The sequence below is a fragment of the Candoia aspera genome, chromosome 3 (genome assembly GCF_035149785.1).
Source record: "Candoia aspera isolate rCanAsp1 chromosome 3, rCanAsp1.hap2, whole genome shotgun sequence".
NCBI classification, from domain to species: Eukaryota; Metazoa; Chordata; class Lepidosauria; order Squamata; family Boidae; genus Candoia; species Candoia aspera.
Window position 1 is genome coordinate 12,809,236 of NC_086155.1, and position 24,613 is coordinate 12,833,848.

General features: G+C 39.7%; 1 protein-coding gene across 1 annotated transcript in view; it reads left to right on the top strand.

The window, feature by feature from the left end:
• LOC134493995 (piezo-type mechanosensitive ion channel component 2-like) overlaps positions 1–24,613 on the top strand; it is an 80,971-nt gene that overhangs the window by 17,117 nt on the left and 39,241 nt on the right. The window contains exons 9-22 of the mRNA XM_063298860.1: positions 1,269–1,432; positions 4,337–4,513; positions 6,086–6,229; positions 6,732–6,932; positions 9,638–9,842; positions 10,033–10,134; positions 11,502–11,667; positions 12,204–12,447; positions 14,578–14,674; positions 18,136–18,298; positions 19,783–19,872; positions 21,373–21,473; positions 22,794–22,865; positions 23,493–23,617. Of these exons, the coding sequence (XP_063154930.1) occupies positions 1,269–1,432; positions 4,337–4,513; positions 6,086–6,229; positions 6,732–6,932; positions 9,638–9,842; positions 10,033–10,134; positions 11,502–11,667; positions 12,204–12,447; positions 14,578–14,674; positions 18,136–18,298; positions 19,783–19,872; positions 21,373–21,473; positions 22,794–22,865; positions 23,493–23,617 (2,051 nt within the window). The remainder of the gene's footprint in view (positions 1–1,268; positions 1,433–4,336; positions 4,514–6,085; positions 6,230–6,731; positions 6,933–9,637; positions 9,843–10,032; positions 10,135–11,501; positions 11,668–12,203; positions 12,448–14,577; positions 14,675–18,135; positions 18,299–19,782; positions 19,873–21,372; positions 21,474–22,793; positions 22,866–23,492; positions 23,618–24,613) is intronic.

Genomic DNA, 24,613 nt, shown 5'->3' on the forward strand with positions numbered 1-24,613 from the left:
CACTTCAATTCCTTCTTGTGTATTTTTTGTAAGAATTTGCAGCCTTTCAAGATTATGTTCCAATCATGCGTATCATCCCAGAAAGTTTCCAAGATGCTTAGGGCATCACATTGTCCTCCTGTGTTAGGATTTCAAAAACTTCCTCTTAGTTTCCCATATACAATGCTTTGATATAGAAACTTCTAAGACAGCTAGTGGTACCTTGAATACAAGTCTCTTGTATTCTTATGCCCCAGGATCTAGTGGAGGTGATTGCAGAACCACTCACTGTGACTTTTCAGAATCTTGGAGGAATTACGAGATCTCAGAAGACTGGAGGAGAGCAAATGTCCCTGTCTTTAAAAAGGGGATGAAGATAGAGCTAGGAAATTACAGACCTGTCAGCTTGATGTCTTTACTGGGCAAGGTCCTCAAGCGGAATATTAAATACCATGTTTGTGAGCACTTGGACAGAATTGCAACGATTAACACATCATGCCAAACTAAACTTATCACCTTTCTTGATTTACTCGCTTATAGATTGGAGAATACCATAGACATAGCATACCTCGACCACAGCAGGGTATTCAACAAAGTCTCTCATGATGCTCTCACCCAGTAGAATGGTAAAACATGGTCGAGAGATACAATTGTTGGATGAATTCCTAATTGGCTGAATGATCGCACTCAGAGAGTGTTCATATATGGCTTGCCATTAACTTAAAAGACTGTCTCATGAAGTGCTACATTCTTTCTCTGGAGAGCTTCATACAGAGACTAGATAGCCATCTGTCCCAAATGGTGTAATGGATCTTGCACTGAGCAGCAGGTTAAACTAATAACCTCTGAGATCCCTTTGAATTCTGTGGTTCTATATGTATTCTTCAGTATCAGTTTTAAGACAGCTTTCCCTGACCTGGTACTTCCAGATGTCTTAGGACCTCTATTCCCAGAATTCCCAGGCAGCATGACCAAGTTGGGAAGGCTGAATGAAGATATATTCATATGCAAATTTAACCCTGTTTGATAATCACACTTGTATCCACATAATTGTGGTTTTCAAAGAGATATTAAAAAAATTAGTGTTTTCATCAAAGTAATATTCATTGTGTGATCACAGCAGTAGATCTATCTAATTTCTCTCTGCCATGTTATTCTTTATCCCTCTGTTGGGAATTTTTTTAAAGCTTGAATGAAGGCATAGTTCAGAGTTTGCAAATCCCAGCTCCCTTTTCTCCTTCTGCTTATTTTATAATTTAAAAAAATAAATAAATTACTTTTCTTTTTAGTAGAAAAGAGGAATACCTGGGCAGAAGTGGTTGACAATTTAGCACTTTGTCTTCTGAAGATCATAGCAATGGCTCAGGACCTGCAGGTGTTTGCATGGAGATTTCTGGAGCTGCACATCCTTAAGATTGTATCTACTTGGATTATCTGGATCACAATTCAAGAGGTTAGTAAACAACTGTCTTGTCTGGGAAACAGTCTACAGGGAGAACCAGGAAGTAAGGCAGGAATTCAATCAAGAAAGCAAAACAAACAAACAAAAAATCCGGATATAAATACTGAAGGCATCAGAGTGGGATATTACTATATTATATTATATTATATTATATTATATTATATTATATTATATTATATTATATTATATTATATTATATTTATTTTCTATCCCACCTTTATTATTTTTATAAATAACTCAAGGCGCTGAACATACCTAATACTCCTTCCTCCTCCTATTTTCCCCACAACAACAACCCTGTGAGGTGAGTTGGGCTGAGAGAGAGGGACTGAACCAAAGTCACCCAGCCAGCTTTCATGCCTAAGGTGGAACTAGAACTCACAGTCTCCTGGTTTCTAGCCTATTGCCTTAACCACTAGACCAACCTGGTGTGTGTGTGTGTGTGTGTGTGTGTAAAGTAATAATTTACTTTAGCATATTTCTGGAGACACTGGAGATCTAAATAAGCTGCAGGTGGGTCATTTTTTAACTCCTTCCCTTCTGGGCACACCTTGGTGCTTAAGTTCTCCAGATGTTACCTCTGTAGATTGAGAGGAAAGTTATTCCTGCCCTGTAGCAGATACAGAAATACAGTGAAAGAGGGTGGAGGGTTCTCTTTAGATCATGGGGTTAAAAGGGGATCTCTGACTGTGTCTGTACTTAGCTGAATGGTATAATTTCACCCCAAATATTCCCCTTCAGTGATGTGCTGATATCCATCTTGTGATCTTAGGAGATCTGACCTCTGAGTCATAAGAATAAAGCTTGTGCTATGGATCATAGCAAGTCGCTACACAAAGTTGGAATGCTTGTCCCTATATCCCAGACCTCAGCCTAAAAACAACAGTCAAATGAAACCAATGCAAAATGTGCTTAAAACAGTTCATCCTGCCAGTATGAGAGAGAATTTCATCTGAAAGTCTGTTTGCAGAACAGTGGAACATTTCATGGGATACTTCCATGCTTTTCTTCATTTTTTAAAATACAAGAACTTCCACCTTTCCTCTGTGGGTTCAAAGGGACTGATAATGTATATCAGGACACTATTTTAGTAATTTTATCAATTAATATTAACTATAATAAAACATCCATAATGGGTCTAAAATGAGAACCAGTTTGGTGCAGTGGTTAAGGCAATAGACTATACATCAGGAGACTGTTAGTTCCACCTCTGCCTTAGGCATGAAGTCAGCTGGTGACCTTGGGCCAGTCCCTCTCTATCAGGCCTAGGAAGCAGGCAATGGCAAACCACTTCTGAAAATCTTGCTGAGAAAACAGAAGGGACTAGTCCAGGCAGTTGCCAAGAGTCAGCACTGACTTGAAGGTATGTGCATGTGCATGTGCATGTGCACACACACACAGACACACACGGCAAGGGGGTGGGCTAAAACAGCAGAGAAAGAAAAAGATATGCAACCATCAAATATACTTTGAACTATTCCTTCATTCAAACTATGCTTTCTAAAGCCTTCCCAAAATGAGGATCCTAAGGAAGGCCATTAGAGAGGATACAAGATGAGTCTTTCTTAAGAGGGAGTTCTACAGATTGACATGAACCTCAAAATACTAAGATAACAGTTGATTCTAGGAGCAACGCATACAAGGAGTGGAACATTCCTATGCATTTGAGTTGTTTTAATTCAGAAGTCAGATGCTTTTTCAGACACTAAATTCTTTTGCATGTTCTAACATGATGGTACATGCATCCACCAAATTAAAAAAAAAAATTGCCCCAAATCTTGTAAAATGGTCGAATGTTGAAAAAGTTATCTCAGTCCAAGATCTCATGGGATCTCATGCAAAAGACTGAAATCTCAAGAGAGGAATTAGCCTAAATGTTCCTCTACATAATAACTAAGAAAGTGGAGGGCCTAACCTTTTAAACTTCATGTCCGTTGGCCAGGTTATCCAACACCTCTTCTCATCCCTGATAAGGGTCAAGAACAGCATAATCCGCACACTTCTGGGCTTCCCTTGAAATACTTCACCTCCCTTTGTCACCAATCCCTACATAGGCTTGTGTTCATGAATTTAAGTTGCATATTTAAGTTGCATATTTAAGTCATTGGGCCTTCCACACCAGCACTCCTTGTTAACAGGAAAATCTGCTTGACTATCATGTATATGGGGACTCTCCCTGATTTTCTAGCCAGGGCTAACTGGTAGCTCCTTGTGCTAAAACAGTTGTATAAGAGTTGAGAACTTTTTCCCACCTTGTACCAATCTTCGGCGGGAAGGTAACGGCGTTCCGTGAGTCATGCCGGCCACATGACCACGGACGGGTCCTTAGGGACAACGCCGGCTCCAAGGCTTAGAAACGGAGATGAGCACCGCCCCCTAGAGTCGGACTCGACTGGACTTTACGTCAAGGGAAACCTTTACCTTTACCTACCAATCTCCTGGAACCACCTTCCACCAGAATATACCCTGACTCTGATTTATCAACGTTTAAAAATGCATTACAAATACTTCTTTTCTACAGACCTAAGTGAAGTTGATTTAATTATTAGTTTTTAATCCAGAAATTTATTATTAATAAATTATTAATCCAGAATGTTATTTAGGTATGGGACCTTCAAGTTACAGAGGCTGTATAGTTTAGTTGTGATTGTAAATATAGGATGTTTCTCCACCAACTTCTTGATCTTTATTATTTTGTATTGTGCCTAGTTGCAGATGAATAAAAAATCAGACTAATACTACTATGACTTAATTTGAGGATAAAATTTCCAATCTGGATTAGACCAGCAGCTTCACTTGATCCCTGAAGCACAAGCCTGGAAACAATTTGTTTGCAAAAATGAGTCCTGTTGGTTTTGGTTTTTGCTTTCTTGGCATGTCTCCAATATTTTGTAGGTGTGTTTGATGAACTTCGTTTTCGTTATTGTGTGGGCATTTGCTATTCCTTATTCCAAACTTCGTCCCCATGCCTCAAGAATCTGTGTGTTTTGGTCTTGTGTGATGGTCATCTGTAAAATGCTATACCAGCTGAAATTTGTCAAGCCCTGGAATTATTCCTCAAACTGCACTCAGGTCAGTGTGCTGATGAGCTGAGGATCCAAATTCCTCAAGCATTCCTTGTATTTCCTTAAAGGTTTTCTGGCTCCCTTAATCAGACAATTCCAAGTAGTTCTAGATGCATTGGGTAACAGGTCCATCACCCTCCTTCAGTCAGCCTGCACAAAGCAGCAAAGCAACTTGGTAGAAACTTTGGATTTTTTCACAGCCAATCCCATGTTGCTTAGTGATAAAGAAAGGCTTATAGAGCAGTGCCTTTCAGAAAGAAACCATTCGTGTGAAAAGCTTCTGGTAGAAGCCACAATCATGTCACACATTCATGACTTCATCATAGAAATGATGTGAATTAGATTATTTTCATCATTTGTGTCATGACATGAATGACATACAGTATGTGATTTGTGTCATGTGCATGTGATATCATTTCCCCTTCTTCCTCCTCCTGCCCAGATGCCCATGATACGTGTCTCTGTCAAGAGGTAACCACCCCACATCCTGGCTTTTCCTATGAAATCTCTATGTGGTCTTATGGAATCCTAGCCTTACTCTACAGGGCAGGTTTAGTTGATAAAGGGTATTGTCAAGCCCCACAAATTGCCCCTTGTCCAGTGCGTAAAGCAAACAAAGGAACAAGAGATGGAGGGACATCCGTCTTAAATGTTTTTCTCTCAGCTGTTTCCCAACTCGAAAACCATAGGCCCTCCCCACCTGTTTCTCCTTGTACAAAAGAATGTATCCTAGAATAGCCCACATTTCATGGCTATATATTGCACAGGATGGATGGGTGGAGGGTCCATAAAGCTGGTTTGCTGCTAGGATCTCACTGATTATTTCCTAATACTGTAAGCTTCTGAGCAATGCTAGAAATCCTCAGTGCTTGCAGGAAGTAACCTGAAGAAAGGAATCAGTTGAGGTATCTGTTCAGTTCAACTCACATATCATTGTTCTGTTCTTTCTCTGAATCATGTCCATCCAGGTGTTCCAGGGCTGGTCTGGTAGTTGTACAAAAGTAGATTGTTTGGGAACAAGAAGCAGTTCACAATGATCCGGGCATGATCCAGCCCTGAAACACCATGGAAGAAATGAATGCTGTTGAGTTCTGAAGAATAGCCCATTTCAAAATAGAACATTTTGCATATTCTTAATAATTAACTCAGCCTTCTACAACTTGGTATCTTCAAGATATGTTGGAATTGCAACCCCAGAATTTCCAGGCAGAATGGCTTAAGTCCCTCCTCTTGGGGGAGATGGGTGGTGGCAAAATTTGAAAAATAAATAAATAAATAAAACAAATCAAGGCTTATATTATGGACTAGAGGTGGGGAGGCTTGAAGAAAACCAACAAATGAGAATGTTTTTTCTGAAATAAAGTCCCCCCCCCCGTTTTTTCCCCCTGAGGACTTTTTTTTTTGCCTGCTCTCCTTCTTTAAAAAATGGAAACAAGAAGTACAATTGTGTAGAGTCATTTGGCGAATGGGCTACCGTATAAATTGAAGAAGTATAATTTTGAAAACAGAATTGTTTAGCTAATAGGAAGCCATATAAATTGAATGAATGAATGAGTGAATGAAGTGTCCATCTCTTCAGGACCTGCATTTGAATATGACTTACCACTCTACCAATGTTGATGAGTTGTTGGAGAAATCACCCTTATACATGGCACCAATTGACCCAGCACTCTGGATTGGAGGGCTGTTGAAGTGCAATGACAATATTCGTCTTTATCTACAGGTAGGACTCTATTTAGGCACTAATATTATGGTAAGCAAGAGAATAAATATTACAGTCAATTCAAAAAGTATCTTTTTGCTTATGAGACACTGACCCTGAGATTAGCCCTCCTAATAGGAAAGCTGATGTTTGTCTAATAATTTTACTGTCAGACAAACTTTTTAATACCACTTTAAAATTAGGAACAAAACTGGCTCAAGACATTTTCCTACCTAGAGAAGATGGTATTAAACCTACTTTTTGTTAGATGTTCGGAAGCTGACCAGGCTTAGCAGTGGTACTTGATTGCCATTCGCTGACCATTGAGGAGAATCATATGAGAGGCAGTTCTGTCTTCCAGCAAAAGGGAATGATTCATGAATAATGGGAATCATGTACAAGTGTACAGTTGTCTCAGTAGGGCAAGCTATTGAAGAGGAAAAAGCAGTAGGTGCTATAGATAGGTGGGGTGCTTGGGGAACTGAGCATTCTTATAAAGGTTGTGTCTTTTTGTATTTCATAGAATCATCTCACCATCCTGATTCTAATGGCTTTAGAAGCAACAGTGTATCACCACCAATATTTTTACTGGACTCAAAATCAACTCTTGCCACCAGTCACAGGGAGCCTTTTTAGTAATATTGCCTGGGAGAACTTGGATGATGGGCTACTCAACTGCATCAAATACTTTCTCAACTACAGTTTTTACAAATTTGGACTGGAGGTAAGAAAATGTTGGTAAGAAAGAAGCATATCTTCTTGGCATTGGGGATGAGATAGACAACTTAGAAGACAGAAGATGTTTGGTTTCAAGTAGGAAGTCATCTAATGTGGCCCTAGGGAGCCAAGTGTGAAGGAAAGTCTGACCCCTGGTCCTCATTATGGACCACTCCATTTTATAGTTTGGAAATTCAGAGAGAAAGCCATCTGTCTTCCTTACAAACATGTAGACAAGATAGTGCACTTTTCTTGACCCATGTTTTCAAATCTGTTGGGACTGTGATATCCAGAATTCTCCAGCCTTAGTAAATTACAAAAGAATTCTCCTCTGGCCATGTTGATTGGGAACTCTGGGAGTTGTAGTCACAATATACCTCAAAGATACTGGATTGGGAAATACTGGATTAATCTGTATTGGATTGTACAGATGGTGAGTTGCTATCATTGCTATAATCAAAGCTGCACTTTTCCTTGCATGTATATAATTGCATACAATTTAATGTAGTAGTATGGATTTATCTGTCCATGGAAGACAGGACACAAGTTAATAGCCATAAATTTGGTGAACAAGTTTTTACTTTTCTCATACATCTTTATTTGTATTTCCTATTTTCTCCTCTTCCATTTTTCCTTCAGTATCATATTAATTTGGCTTACTAAAACCGTGTTGTATTAGGTTTATTAGCTTTTTTGTATATTGCCTAGGAAATCAAATACTTTGAGAGCTGAATACTGTTTTGTTATTATTCGTTCAGTCGCTTCCAACTCTTTGTGACCTCATGGACCAGCCCACGCCAGAGCTTCCTGTCGGTCGTCAACACCCTCAGCTCCCCCAGGGACGAGTCCATCACCTCTAGAATATCATCTATCCACCTTGCCCTTGGTCGGCCCCTCTTCCTTTTGCCTTCCACTCTCCCTAGCATCAGCATCTTCTCCAGGGTGTCCTGTCTTCTCATTATGTGGCCAAAGTATTTCAGTTTTGCCTTTAATATCATTCCCTCAAGTGAGCAGTCTGGCTTAATTTCCTGGAGGATGGACTGGTTTGATCTTCTTGCAGTCCAAGGCACTCAGAATTTTCCTCCAACACCACAGTTCCAAAGCATCGATCTTCCTTCTCTCAGCCTTCTTATGGTCCAGCTCTCACAGTCATATATTACTACTGGGAATACCACTGCTTTAACTATGCGGACCTTTGTTGTCAGCATGATGTCTCTGCTCTTAACTATTTTATTGAGATTTGTCATTGTTCTTCTCCCAAGGATTAAACGTCTTCTGATTTCTAGTCAGCATCTGCAGTAATCTTCGCACCTAGAAATAGAAAGTCTTTCACTGCCTCTACGTTTTCTCCCTCTATTTGCCAGTTATCAATCAAGCTGGTTGCCATCATCTTGGTTTTTTTTGAGGTTTAGCTGCAAGCCAGCTTTTGCAGTTTCTTCTTTCACCTTCATCATAAGGCTCCTCAGTTCCTCTTCGCTTTCAGCCATCAAAGTGGTATCATCTTCATATCTGAGATTGTTAATGTTTCTTCCAGCGATTTTAACTCCAGCCTTGGATTCCTCAAGCCCAGCACGTTGCATGATGTGTTCTGCGTACAAGTTGAATAGGTAGGGTGAGAGTATACAGCCCTGCCGTACTCCTTTCCCAGTCTTAAACCAGTCCGTTGTTCCGTAGTCTGTTCTTACTGTTGCTACTTGGTCGTTGTACAGATTCCTCAGGAGGCATACAAGATGACTTGGTATCCCCATACCGCTAAGAACTTGCCACAATTTGTTATGGTCCACACAGTCAAAGGCTTTAGAATAGTCAAGAAAACAGAAATAGATGTTTTTCTGAAACTCCCTGGCTTTTTCCATTATCCAGCGGATATTGGCAATTTGGTCCCTAGTTCCTCTGCCTTTTCTAAACCCAGCTTGTACATCTGGCAATTCTCGCTCCATGAATTGCTGAAGTCTACCTTGCAGGATCTTGAGCATTACCTTACTGGCATGTGAAATGAGTGCCACTGTTCGATAGTTTGAACATTCTTTAGTGTTTCCTTTTTTTGGTATGGGGATATAAGTTGATTTTTTCCAATCTGATGGCCATTTTCTTTTCCAAATTTGCTGGCATATAGCATGCATTACCTTGACAGCATCATCTTGCAAGATTTTGAACAGTTCAGCTGGGATGCCGTTGTCTCCTGCTGCCTTGTTATTAGCAATGCTTCTTAAGGCCCATTCAACCTCACTCTTCAGGATGTCTGGCTCTAGCTCACTGACCACACCGTCAAAGCTATCCCCGATATTGTTATCCTTCCTATACAGGTCTTCTGTATATTCTTGCCACCTTTTCTTGATCTCTTCTTCTTCTGTTAGGTCCTTGCTATCTTTGTTTTTGATCATACCCATTTTTGCCTGGATGAATACTGTTAGTGATGATAAATATAGAACCATGAAGGGCTTTAAACATGACTACCAGTGCCTTGATTTGCACCCAGAAACCAAACGGTAACCAGTGCAGTTCTTGAGATAGTCGTAGTACCTGGTAGTACAATCCAGACACACCTATAACAACTATATGGGAGATTTGTGTGTTAAAGGATTCACTAATTATGGAGCAAAAGTTTCTGGTATTGTATATGTGACTGCAGACTCAATGCTTGACTTCAGTGTTAAATCCCTTGAGCCAGTCTTGGTGATGTTAGCTCTGTTGCCTCTTCTCTTCTTTCAGATATGCTTTGTGGCTGCAGTTACTGTGATTGGGCAGCGCATGGACTTCTATGCGCTTATCCATGCAAGTTGGCTGAGTTATCTGTTGAGCTACCGTCAGAGGAAAGCAGTGGCCAAAGTCTGGCCCAAATACTGTTTCTTTCTTGCCAGCATTGTGAGCTTTCAGTATCTACTTTGTATTGGTCTCCCACCTGCTCTGTGCCAAGGTAAATGCAGCAGTGTATGCGTGGGGTAGCAGAGACATGGCACGTGGAGGGTAATAACCAATAGTTGAGCAAAGGGTTGGCTTTGCCACTGGTGCTCAGCAGCTCCCTTTGCATCAAACCTGTCTGGACAGTCAACTTGGAAATTGGTTTAAGAAGCTTTGTGTAATGCAGATGATCTCTTTGCTGGCAGATTATCCATGGAGAAATTCCTACTGGTTGCTCCATTCAAATATGATTAAGTGGCTTTATCTGCCTGATTTTGCTGAGAGACCCAATACAAATTTTCTCCTGTGTAAGTATAACTTGAAAAGGGTAATGTCTGCTTAATGGGGAGACAAAAATTATTTTTAGAGCAATATAGTTCTGGATTGTTTCCTGCAGGTAAACAGTGATAATGACATGACATACAGCTAAATTCTATGTACAAGTTGTAGTTGGGGAAAATGTGGACAAAATAGGCAATGTTCATCTAGCTCAAAATTGTCTATATGTGGAATAGGCAATATGGTGCCCTTCATATTGGCTGGAATACTATTTTCAGTGTCCAAGGAGTATGGGTATCTCAGTCCAAAATATCTGTTGAGCACCAAATTTCTATTCCTGGTTTATACTAACTACCCAGGGTTCTTTAAGATTCCAGACATGGGAATTTTCTTGCCCAGTCTGGAAATGCTGCAGGCTGAATCTTCTGCATGCTACTCCTTTTCCAGCAAGCAATGACCTTTTAATTTGGGGTGCATATATGGCTGTGGACTTGCTGCTCATTTTCTGCAGCTCTAGCAGATTCCTGTTGCAAAGCTTTCTCCATCCTTCTATCTTGCTACCTCTGACTGCATATCTTTTTCACAGCAAGAGAGAAATGGCAGTGCAATTTCTTACCATTGTTTTTTAAAATAAAATAAAATAAATTAAATTAAATTAAATTAGTACTTAAATGTTCTTTAAAACTTAGCAAACACCCTGCTAAAAGAACTTCCTCACTTCCACAAACTGAATATGCCCCCTCTAGAGATCCTACTCCCCTATTACAGTTCTTTGCTAATCATCCCTCACATTTAAAAAAAAAATTGTCCCTGTCTCCAAAAGGTTGTCCACCTATGCCCACCCTGCATTTTAGTGCAGGCTCTCCCCAGTTCAGAATGCATTTCAAATGAACTGCACCTTAACAAAAATTCCAAATATGGGTGCAGTATTGTGGCAAAAAATAGGGAAGGTGTAGGAAGGGTTAGAGTTACCTACAATATCACTGTATATTGAATTCCATGCAGAACACTTATCCAGATTTTTTATGCATCCGTTTGTTTATGTCTTCTCAGCCTTGAAGAAACCAGCTTGATCTTGTGCTAGTGAATCTTTGTAAAGTTAGTTTTGCTTCTCCTGGTTAGCCTGTACATTTCAAGCAGCTGCTAGAAGTGAGAACTTTTAGCAGAGCTGCTTCTAAGAACCATTGCTGCAGTTATTCTGTGGCAGGTTTTGTTTTTGAGTGTTATGGAGCATGGACCTTTTCGTAATTGATAGCATGGTGACATTTTTATATGACAGTGTTTCTTTATACATGCAGATGCTTGAAGTCGCCTTCTGGAGAAACATGTTACAGTAAGAACACAGAGTGAAACCATCTTCCAAATTTTTAAAAAAATCTTTCCTTCCTTATGGCAGATGACTTCCTTCTTCTGCTTTTTGCCTCCCTCCAATGGCAAGTTTTTGAAGATGAGGATGAGCCTCTAGTCAAGCTGCAAGCTGGAGATAACACAGAGATTAATCAAAATTTGGGCCCAGCAGATCTCAGGGAATTCAGTCGGGTACCAAACTTTATCCATTGCAGGTAAGGAAAGAAGGAAAATGCCCATAGGTTTGGGTTTTCTCCAGGAAGCAGACCAACTTCCCAATGTACTCTCCTCTAGATATGTGGGATTAAAACTTTCATAATCCCTAGCAAGTACAGCTATTGGAATTTAGGGTTGTTTCTTAATATGGTATGGAATCACAGCTGTGATTTCCAAATCCTCCTTCTTCCCCAACAGCAGTGCCAGCTCAAGGGTGTTTGGTGCCCCTGGGCTACGACAACTGACAACGCCACCTTCTGTCAATGTGAAGTCTTTTATTTTTAGAATAATTTGTAAGGTGTGGCAGCATTGGCACCTCCTAAGCTTTCAGGCCCTAGGCCAGTGCCTACCTGGCCTCAGCCTAAAGCTGGCCCTGCCCAAGAGACCTTAGTTATAAACAAAGTGGCTTAATATAGAGGGTGAACTCAGCCACCACTCTCTCTAGAACTTGTAGCCAATTCTGTTTTTTATTTCCTTGTTACTATACCATTTAGTTTCCCTTTTAATTCTACTCTTATTATTCTCTTCTGAACAGAACTTATTTGGATCTGATGAAAGTGATTATATTCAGGTACCTGTTCTGGATTGTCCTTTGCCTGATTTTTGTGACTGGGACAGCCAGGATCAGCATCTTCTGTGTTGGCTACTTCATCGCCTGCTTCTACTTCATGCGCTTTGGACAAAGCCTTCAGCTGAAGCCCATCAGAGACATTCTTAGACGATGGGATTACTTGATTGCATACACTACTTTGGTCATAACGGCAAAGAACCTTCTTGCTGTATGTAGTGGGTTAATATTTGTGATCAGCTGACTGAGGCTGGGCAAAAGTGTCTCTTTATTGTGAACTGCCTCAGAAGAATTCTTCTGCATTTATTTCTACCAGTTCTTCAGTTTGATGAAAGAAAATTTGTTTTCAAATTTTCTTTCAAAGGAAAAAAGAGTTTTGGTGAATTTCCCATGCTCTTGCTCTTTTTAGATATGAAGTAGGTATGGATGTCCTGTTTTTCCCTATACAAACTGATTTCCAGAGATCTGCAACCTCCATGGCTCCTCTTATTTAAATCCCAAGGGCAGACATCATTAAGAAACTTCTCCCATTGGGCATCTTTGAGATTGAGATGTTAGGGTGGCTAAGGACATTCCAGAATGGTGGAAAGCTGTGCAGCAGAAAACAACAGTAGAAGACATGGCAACTCCAAAATTAACTAGGCTCCAAAATACCAAGAAGAGAAATCTGAAGGAAATTCTCAAGCGTTCTAAGAATAAGGTTGAACAAGACAAGCCTAAGTCTCTTTTTAGGGATAGTGTGAGAAATTGCAATATTTTGGCACAGCCTTACGTAGTACAGTCTGGAACCACTGTTGATCCAGAGGCAAATTAAATGCAATACATTGTAATTCTGGCAATGATATGACAAAGTAGATGCACTCACTGTAGAACGAGCCATGTCATCAGAAACTGCTCATAACTCTAATGGGGTACAGTAGAACTGGTTGCAGATGTTGAGATTATGCAGCTTCCAACGTACTTTTCCAAAATCTAAAAGAGAAAAACACATTAGATGGTTATTTCTGATAACTGAATCTAGCCTTGCCGTCACCCAGCAAACCTAGCCAACAGTTGAGCTGATAGGAGTTACTAATACAAGCAAATGTGCCTGCTCTCATCAAAATGAAATTGTGTTGTCATGACGCAAACCTTGCCCCTTTCTTACAAGTACAGTATGTTATGATGTATTTACGAAGAGAGTAGAATTTGCATCACAACACCACTAATATTATTTGTCCTTCCTTGATCCCCCCTGTAGATGCCTCTAAGTCCAACTTCCAAGAGGCATTCTGGAAAAAAAAACCTTAATGGAAGTTGCTGTGTTTGTTTAATCAAAGAGGAGAATTCTTATGATAATATGCAATAGTTGGTGATAGGGGTATACAAAAATTTCCAATTCAAAACTCTCATTTTGAAATGGAAATGACCCATTTCAAGTATGAAATCAGCTGTTTCAGTCACTTGGGAAGTTAAAAGCTCAAACCAATTTCAAAATGTTCAAAAGGTCCCATCTTTTGCAGCCAATTCTGTCTTTGACAAGGCTTCTGGGGCTTGAAACGATTCCGTTTTGAAAAATTGGGTATTTTTTTAAGTTAGAAGGAACAGGTTGGCATAGCTCATACATGTATGTTATTCCAAAAGTTGTATAAATAATTAATGTCAGTTTTATCTATTTTCTTCAATGTCTTAACAAAATAAATTATTGGCTTGGGAACCCTAGTCAGGTTTTCCAAGATTTTTTATCAGTATAGAGTTTAAGAAGCAGCACTGGTTTCAGGAACAGAAAGTCTAAATAAGAAATGCTTAAGTTGAATATACTATCGTGGAGCAGCTATTGGGAGCATTAATGCCAATAGCAGCTATTGGGAGCATTAATGCTGTTGCTTTAAGGATCCTTCAGGAATTGGATGACATCAGTAAGGGCACTGTAGGAGGAGAGCCAGGTTGGTCCAGGGCAGTGTTTCTCGACCTTGGCAACTCTAAGATGTGTGGACTTCAACTGCTGGCTGGGGAATTCTGGGAGTTGAAGTCCACACATCTTAGAGTTGCCAAGGTCGAGAAACACTAGTCTATGGGGGCAAAAATCAGGAATCTGGTAGCACCTTTTTGTACTAACACGTGTTATTAAAAGACATAAGCTTTTGTGAGTTTGCATGTTATGAAGTGAGCTGCACCTTTCATTAAAAAACTTATATGCCTTTTAATAACACGTGTTAGTACAAAAAGGTGCTACCAGATTTTTGATCATTAAGGGCAGAGCTCCAGTTTTACTCCCATCCACTTGAGGGAAGCAGGAGAGAGATCTGGGTCCCTAATCCCTGCTAAATTGTTCTTTTTCCTCCCTCCTTTTTTCCTACAGATTGGAGCATGTGCATACCTTAATAAATTACAAATAAATCATTGTTGGCTAATTCAGATCTTTGCTATGTACTGCACGATACCAGGATATGAAATAGGTAAGTGAGAAGCAATTCCCTAAAAAGAGAGTTTTTACGCTGCAAGGCACTCCAGATGTTTCTTGAAGAGAATCACATGTATTTTATTATTATATTTTCTCAGGCTTATAAGCAATCACAACTAAGTGCCATACATTCTATTGGCAACCAAGGTTAACACAAAACAATAACAGTAATTTTACGTTTTCTATCTCAAAGAGAGCAGGCTTTGGTTGTTCCATGTACGTAACAGCAGTAGAATAGAGACGGAAAGTGGGACACCAGGTGATATCTGCTATTCTGTACCACGAAGAAACAATTTAGTGGATGGGGAGGATGTATCCAACATTTTAAAGGGCAAACTGAGTACATTTCATCCTCTGCCACACTTAAGGTAGTGCTTTTTCCTTTATCAATAGTCAGAGCTATGCTACTGAATACAGAGCCTCAGAATATAGCCACACTTACCATTTAAGCTGTTCCTGCCTTGTGCTTTGGATGGCATAATGCTAGGCCGGTTTTTAAAAACCATGTCTGGACTAAGACACTTTGGCAACAACTTGCAAGGGATTCAGTCTGGACTGCAGGCTACCCTATCCTCCCATTGGACAGTTCCCCTGCTGCTGTGCCCATCTACTTTTCTCTACCAGGAAAGCAATTGGCAATTACTTTACTTCTTGTGGTCTTCCTGGACATCCGTCTGTGTTTGTGTGTGTGTGTGTGTGTGTGTGTGAAGGTGCTGGACTAGGAGTAGAGAGATTCAAGTTCTAATCCTCCCTTGGGCACAGAAGCCAGATGTCTAGCTTTGGGGCCTTTCCCTCAACCCTAGACTGGGAAGTCAAAGTCATCTACCTACCAACCTGCAGGGGACCAGGGTGGTAGACTATGGTCCTTCAGTGAAGAAATGGTTATCCTGTGGTGGATAGATTTAGCCTGTTAATGATTTGTTGTTGTTGTTTATTCGTTTAGTCGCTTCCGACTCTTCGTGACTTCATGGACCAGCCCACGCCAGAGCTTCCTGTCGGTCGTCAACACCCCCAGCTCCCCCAGGGACGAGTCCGTCACCTCTAGAATATCATCCATCCATCTTGCCCTTGGTCGGCCCCTCTTCCTTTTGCCTTCCACTCTCCCTACCATCAGCATCTTCTCCAGGGTGTCCTGTCTTCTCATTATGTGGCCAAAGTATTTCAGTTTTGCCTTTAATATCATTCCCTCAAGTGAGCAGTCTGGTTTTATTTCCTGGAGGATGGACTGGTTGGATCTTCTTGCAGTCCAAGGCACTCTCAGAATTTTCCTCCAACACCACAGTTCAAAAGCATCAATCTTCCTTCGCTCAGCCTTCCTTATGGTCCAGCTCTCGCAGCCATATGTTACTACAGGGAACACCATTGCTTTAACTATGCGGGCCTTTGTTGTCAGTGTGATGTCTCTGCTCTTAACTATTTTATCGAGATTTGTCATTGCTCTTCTTCCAAGGATTAAGCGTCTTCTGATTTCCTGACTGCAGTCAGCATCTGCAGTAATCTTTGCACCTAGGAATACAAAGTCTTTCACTGCTTCTACATTTTCTCCCTCTATTTGCCAGTTATCAATCAAGCTGGTTGCCATAATCTTGGTTTTTTTGAGGTTTAGCTGCAAACCAGCTTTTGCACTTTCTTCTTTCACCTTCATCATAAGGCTCCTCAGTTCCTCTTCACTTTCAGCCATCAAGGTGGTATCATCTGCATATCTGAGATTGTTAATGTTTCTTCCAGCGATTTTAACTCCAGCCTTGGATTCCTCAAGGCCAGCTTGTCGTTAATGATAAATATACACAAAGCCAAACCCACACAATTTATGCATACAGAGTTAAGGCATCAAAATGCACCTATGTGCAGGCACAACAAGCAGCTTAAAAATATTTTCCAGCTGCCTTCTTTCTTTCTAATGTCTTTTACAACTTTCCTTACCATGAGCATGCTAATAGCACAATGGTTATAATTCTTGCCATATAAATAGAAGGTTGCAGGTCTGAAATTGGGAGAAAGTTTTTTCATTCCTTTTTTCCCCTAATCTTCGTATTGTGTGTGTGTGCCCGTGTGCATGCATGTATGTATAACCTACCACAAGTAACTGTATATATATATATTTCTCCAGATGCATTTTTTTCCGGTTACTTGTGGTAGGTTTTCACCCTCAGCTCCCAGACAAACTAAGGCATCTGATGCCATTTCTACATTGGATGAGGACATAAGATGCCTTGTTGAATATTACTATGTATGTTTTTAATCCTATATATTGTATGCAGGACCTGTAATTTGTTCAGAGTTAGACCCACTGGAACAGCAAAGAGGCTTAAGTAATCAATCGATCGATCACTCAATCAATCAGACAATCTGTGTAGAATCATAATTACTATTTACTAATTCCCAACCAATTTAGGAAGAAATTCAATATTAGAGTGTTTGCTTTCCATGCAAAATATCTTAGATTTAATTGTTCCTGAGACCTCGGAAAAACCTTGGAAAGTGGCAGCCAGTTACAGTAGATAATTTGGGGGAAGATGGACAAGAATTCTAATCTGGAATAAGACCGTTCTTACATTATTCTTAAAGTAGTCACCTGTGCTCATTCATCTGTTGTGCTCCTGTTGAACTGGATAAGAAAAAATCCAATTTATGCAGATGGCTAGAAACTTCTCCACTGGTAGATCTAATTATGAGGGCCTACAAAAATAGTAACGTAACCCTACAATACAAGATTCAGCTGATAGGTTTTTCCTTTTATAAATATGTTCTATAGATTCAAGAGATTTCTGTTGCCTAAGCAGAAAAGAAAGTTCTTGAACTCAGATCAAAAGGGTTTCATAGCTAACCTTGAAAAGTTAATAAAGGTTGGAACCAGACCAAGGTTGAGTAAGAGACTACCAAGAACTCCCAAGACTGTAGACTAGATTGGGAAGTTGAAAAAAAAAATCCTAGAAGAAAGCAGTGGTAAATCACTTTTGTATCATTAACAAGAAAACAGCATGAATGTATCTTTATAGTCACCAGTAATAAAACTCAATAGAAAGGACGCTGTAACATGAACCAAATGTGTGTAAGGTTATAGCTTGGACCATCTCTTCTGTGTTGAGGGTTGGAGTTACTTAACAATAGGATAGAGTTTAGGCTTTGTGGAATTTTATCCATAGGATATGATATAAATTATTTGTTTTATTTTACAGAATAAAAGAGAAACCACAGTTTGTGTTCCCCCCCCCCCTTTCGAGAGCCAGAGTTATCCTTGTTATCTCTGCAAAACAAAGCTTCATTCATGGTCTTCACATATTCACACTGTATTGTACAAAACACAAATTGTATGAATCTGTTAATTGTACTAACAATAATAATAACAACAGCAGAAACAAGAAAAATATAATCCTTCTAGTAAGGAAACTGGATGATTTACATTTCCATCCTATGACCTAGAAAAAGAGGTTTGTGTGTATTCCTTCTGCACAGATCCACCTAGGAATGAGATATGTGAATTGCCCAAGAATGAAGCAGGAATCATGTGGGATGCAATATGTTTCACATTCTTGCTGATCCAGAGAAGAGTTTTTATGAGCTACTATTACCTCTACATTGTGACAGATCTCAAGGCTGCAAAGGTCTTAGCCTCCAGGTATTTATCAACTATATTTGAAGTTTATGACAATATTGCACTTGGTTATTGTAAGTGGAGATGGAAACAAAGCAAAAGATGGATGATTAATTGATGCAACTAACGTAGCAGATAACTGACATGGAACAAACCAGGCTATTAAAATGTCTAATGCAGGGTTTCTCAACCTTGGCAACTTTGCGATGTGAGGACTTCAACTCCTAGAATTCCCCAGCCAGAATGGCTAGCTGAGGAATTCTGGGAGTTGAAGTCCACATGTCTTAAAGTTGCTAAGGTTGAGAAACACTGGTCTAGTGCCTTGAAAACTTGAACCTTGCCCTAGAGTTATCCTCCATTGTCCAATTTAAGCCTTTCTTGAAGTTACTGGAGAAATTGGTGACTGTGTCATTCTGATCACATGACAGATTAAAAGCCATCACAGGCTTGAGCAAGGACTGTGGTGATTTTTCAGGCCAACATCTTCCAATTAATATGCTTTTTTCTTAACTATACAAGTTTCCTGGGCAAATGTGGGTTCCTAATATCGGGAATAGTTCCCACAATTTCTAAAAAGAAGGGATAGCTTTTTTTAGAAGTGTGAATTGATTAGGTCTCAATTTTATATTTTTCAGCACTGTTGGTTGCTAACATGTTCTATTTCCAGTTGTCATATAAAGGAAAACAACCTTCCAACAATGAATTTCACTTCATATTTTAATTAGGTTGTTATGCATGAAGGAAACTGACTCCTTCACGATCCTTAGAAAGTATTATTCTAAGCTTTTGTAGAATTTAAGTTCCTATGAATGTAATTGTCTAATAAATTGCTGATAATTAATGGATGCAGGTTTTTTTAATGGGTTGACATACATATGTACATAAATGGTTTGATGTATAACTTTTCTTCTGTCTGAAATAAACTTAACTAAATTCTAAAGTTGCTTTTTCAACCTAATGATCTTTCAATCTATTGGAATGGCAATACCTGAAATTCTCATTAATTGTAGGGAACTTCGGTCTATGCTGCCTGGAAATTCTGGGAATTTCAATCCCAACATATTTGGAGGGTCCAGCCTGACTACGTAATAGTTCCATTTTCCAGTTGCCAAAATTAAGGGGAGTTGATCCCAAAACAGCACAGACTGGGCATGTTTAATGGAATTATGGAATATTGGCTGATTATTGTTAGAAGGGGAGAAAAAGCCACATGGTATGGACAAAAAGAGAATAGGTGCATTCCATGCTGTAATGTTTTGTTGTAGATTCATCTGATGTTAGCAATATTAGCTAAATGGCTCATTTGCATACAGAGGCAGTACACATCCAAATATTATCAATAGAGCAGGCCCTCAGCATTCTGCCCTCTTTATGGGTTCCTACAGAGGCAGCTTCCTGGCCAGCATTCTAATCTAGCAAAAAAAAAAAAGTGATGCTGGATTAGTTAGATCCTTGATCTACCAAGGCACAATTTCTGAAAGATTGTTCCAACTTGTTTTTCAAAACAGAACAGCTGAGATGTTTGAGTTGAAACTGAAAAAAAAGGTGATTTCTCGGGTGGAAGAAAATAGAAAATCAGTGGAAATCATGAAAAGGCAGTAAGTTCCTTCATTTAGTCACAGCTTCATCAAATAATTTACCTAGGAATTATTAGGAGAGGAACAGCAACCTATTTTCTTCTCTTGTTCTCGATTGGGAAAAGGTGGCAATGGATTTTCAGCTTAAAGGCAGAGTAGTGTATGCAGAAAGTTTCAGTTCAATAATGTCAATGTCACTAATGTCACCAATGTGGGTTGGATAGCTTCTAATCAGATTGTTCCTTGTGACTAGAAGCCTTGGATAGATACCTTGTCTTTCTTTCCTAAATCCTTTTTTGTGGCATCTTTTCCTTCATCCCTTGCAATTAACACATATATCTGTGAGATACATTCCGTGCAATTCTGGACAGCTGACAAATAAAAATACATATTTATTTTTGTCTTCGGTGGTCCAAAGAAGTCTGCATGTTTAAATCCACATCACAACAACTTCTTTACAAAAAAAATGCCTACAGCTGGTGTGAGTTAAAATACTCCCCCCAGTGTTCTCTGTGAAAGGGGCTTGATAAACTTAACGATGCTAGATGGAAATGATGATCCCCGATGACCCTCAGGTCCACAAATATGGAATTGTGGTAGATATTATAAGGAAAAGAAATAAGCTCAGGCAGATTTCAGACATCTTCCTGTGCATTAGGCTTCAGGGGAAGAATATATGCTCGGTTCTGTATAGGCAAGCAAGTGAAGCCTGCAAAAGAGGGAGAGGAAAGAAATCATAACTCCTTAAATACTGGCATAGTATTTAAAAAATCTCAGTTATATCAATATGAAAGCATCCTTGATAGTTCTTTGCTCACTTACTTGCAAATAAATTCTAGTGCATCTCAGTCTTGGTAAACATGGATAAGAATGGGCTGAAATTAATGATGTTCATGATTTCCAGATAGGGAATGTGAAATGTAGAGACTGCTAATCTTCAGGCTTTGATCCAAGACAAGTATGGTGGGTATTAGTTCTCCTCCCAAAAGCTCTGAGTGACATACAGTGGAGTTAGAAATCCTGGGAAAGATCACATTTCCCAGGATCCCTGGCATCTGGGATGGCTGTCTGGGGAATTCTGGGAGTTGAAGTCCACACATCTTAAAGTGGCCCAGGTTGAGAAATGCTGCTCTAGGGAGACTTCCCTGCTGCTTCTGCCACTACACCCAAATCAAGAAAATAGGAAGGAGGCATTGAGGCAGAATACAGCAGCTCATTCAGGAAAACTAGCCTACAAGGTTTGGGGAACTCTTCGACGGGTTTAGGAGTTCACTGCTTTCTCATATATATCATCAGAACTAACATGATCAGAACTGGGCTTAGAATAAAGCAAACTGTTTTCTGAGTAAAAGGGAAATACTGTGGGTTGCCTATACTAAATTAGAGTTGAACCTGGAGAGAAGAGTTTAACCAAGTCCAGCTGCCGGTGTGATTTGTGAAGAAACTGTATCATGAGTTATTTAGAAATGAAATCTTTTGAGGGGGATGAAGGAAACCATCCGTTCTTTTGTGAATTTTTAGGGTGGACCTGATTAAACCAAAATTAAAAAAACAAAGTTCCTTGGAGAAAAATGTGCTAGAAGCAGAGTCTGATCAGAAATTGGAAGAAGAGGAGGATCCAGGTAAAAACCCAAATTTTTTACAAAACGTCACATATGCAGCCTTATTGCTTAGAAAATTTTGAATATCCCAGACATTTAAATAACCAGAAGTTTGGATGCAATATGCATTTGGGTTATATATTTCTCACACGTAAAGTATCTGTTCCGTGTGAACAACTGCACTTCTAAAATCTCTTTTTAGTAAAGTTTGACTCCTGCTGATTCCATGAACACATCCACGTAGTTTTCTTAGCAACAATATGGAAGTGGTTTGCCATTGTTTTCTGGCATTTTTTTTTCAACTTCTCAGACTGGTCTACAGCCCTGGAGTTCCTGGTGAACTCCCATGCAAATGCTAAACAGGCGTCTCCCTGATTAGTTTTTTGAGATCAGCCAAGATCAGCTAGATGCTACTTCCCAGCTGAACATTTCGTATAAAGTAAACAAATATTATTTTAGTTTATTTTGAAAAACTTATACTTCATTTTTCGATAAAATAATTTGCAAAACCATTTGCAATTGGTTCCAATTTTTGAAAAAACAAAACGTTTTTTTCTTAGCACACATAGCCACGCTGTGTGTTGCTTTTTCTTCATGCATCACGTATGAGTTTGAAGGGGCGTGTTCTCATGTTTGCAAACCATAAATCACAGGGACTCTGGCACACCCAGGCAACTTTCTGATATCACCGTTTGACTGCTCCCACTTGGCTGCTGCTGCTGCACCTACAGTGAAAAACAGGAACTTCATCTAATTCCTCTGCAAATAAGCCAGAATTAGAAGCCATGGTTGGTTCTTGGTCTCTAATGGTCTTGCTTGGAAGGAACACATTAGATGTCTGTTTCACTTTTATCTGGCACCACTGATAAGAGCTGAGCAGGAATGATACAGCAGGAAAAAAAGCAGCATACTCCTTGGTCCCAGATAGTACCAAGTTCTTTACAATTTTAGGTTACTGTTAACTATCAGAATCAATCTCCCATTTCCATCATCCAATCAATGCCCTCCAGATTTGAATTACAACTCCAGAATTCCAAGCTGGAATGGCCTTGGACACAACAGTGTTTATGGCAAAATGCAACGACACTAAAAGTACATGTGTGATGACGGCATCAGCAAATTCCGCTGTTAACTGCTGCAGCTATGTTAACCACAGTATTTGTGTGATGATGTCATTCACATTTGCCCCCTCACCCTGTGGATGCCCATGCTTAGTCATGAAGTCTGGGAATTCTGGGAATTACAGCTTCAACATGTCTGGAGAGTGACAGACTGGGGAAGGTTTCTCTACTTCTTCTTAAGGCACTTTTTACTGAGTGATTCTTCTTGTCTTTTCTGCAGAAGATGATACCAGCAAGATGGAAAAAGAGAACAAAAAGACTTGGTGGCAGCCATGGGTGACACACACTTCAGGTACATCCCCTGTGTTTACAATGCTAAAGAAAGGTCTACTCCCTTGGTGTTACCTTTTGTCTCCTTTGAACAGAACCTTCTGTCCTTTCAACTTGTCCTTCATGGTTTGTTTGATGTTTATGCTGTTGAATAATTACTGCTAGGCTTGCAAAATCATGAACAATGAGTTAGACAAATTGGTTTAAAACATTTTGGCTGATCAGAAAGATGTCCTTGATTAAATAGAGTTTTAAAAAATATTTCTAATGCAGAGGACTTACAAAAAAAAGGTGGGCGTCATCTTCAGGTACTATATATAGTCCTGCCTGTTTCATGCAAGGGCAGTAGATCTACTGTGAAATGTCTGGGCAAAAGAATGATTGTTTCCCCTCTTCCCTACCTGATTTTCTTCTGATGGGTTGGACTACAAGTGGCTTGAATAGAAGGGAGCTGAAGTCAGCTCCATCTGCAGGGCACCAGGTTAGGTAGAAAGCTGTTCTAATTGGTTTTAGTATTTGCGAGTAAGTAACATGGCAGTGGAGCTGCAATCTTTGAGGAACTAAAATGTGGTTGAGAATCTGAGTTTTGTGCATGTGGCATAGAGTTCAACAAGAGATTTTTAATATCTGCATCCCCTGTCAATTTCAGTGATTCGAAGTGGGAGCTATTGCCTTTTTGAGACAGATAGTGAAGAAGAAGAAAAAGAAGAAAAGGAACATGGATACTCTGAAAAGAACAAAAAAGAATCCTTTAAAAAGAAAACAGCTTTGCAGGTGTGACCAATTTCTGAAAGGGAAAAAAGAGCTGGGTTGGGGAAGGGACTCTTGTAGAATGAGAGCAAATGAAAGTGGCACATAGGCATGTAGAGTTATTTTTAAATGGTAGGCAAAAACTCTTATTCATTCAGGCTTTGTAAGATTACAATCCTATACAACATAAGCTCTCTCTGCCTCCTTTGCATAGTACTGTACAACTCTAATCTAGAAAACTAAGTTATATGACGAATAATGGAAAGGGCTCAGTAATAATTAAGAAGATGGCTGTCTTTACATTTATTTGTTTGTTTGTTTAATTTATACAGCTGTCCATCTCACTATGGTGATTCTAGGCAGTGTATAAAGATTAAAAGAACAATAACAGTTTATCAAACAATATAACAAAATATATCATATACCTGGGGTTGAAAAATCCATTCTACAGTAAGTAACAGTAACTAAGCAGCTAACCAATGGGTCTTACTCAACCACTTGGCCCAAATGCCTGTGGGAACATCCAGGTCTTTAACACCTTGTGGAAGACCAATAGGGTTGAGGTCATTTGGACCTCTAGGAGAATGTGTTCCACAGGGCAAGCACAGCAGCAGAGAAGGCATGACTCTTAGGTCCCACAAGATGGCACTGACTTATTGATGGGACCTGGAGCAGGCCAACTCTGCTGGTTCTGGCAGGTTGAGAGACAATTGGAGAAGGCAGTCCTGCCAATAACCTGGCTCTGTGCCATGTAGGGCTTTATATATGATAATCAGTGTCTTAAATTGCACCTGGAACCCCACACCTCTGCCTTCTGAACCAGCTGCAGATTCTGAATGCTCTTTAAAGGTAGTCCCATATAGAGTGCACTACAGTTACAGTAAGGCCTCCTGATCCAAAAATGGGGGCAACTGGTACACAAGATTATCCAATGCAAAGGCCTTTCTATCTTTGGTTGAGTGCAGGAGGACCTTCAAATTGCCCTCCAACTTCATCCAGAGTAGTACAACCTCATTCAGA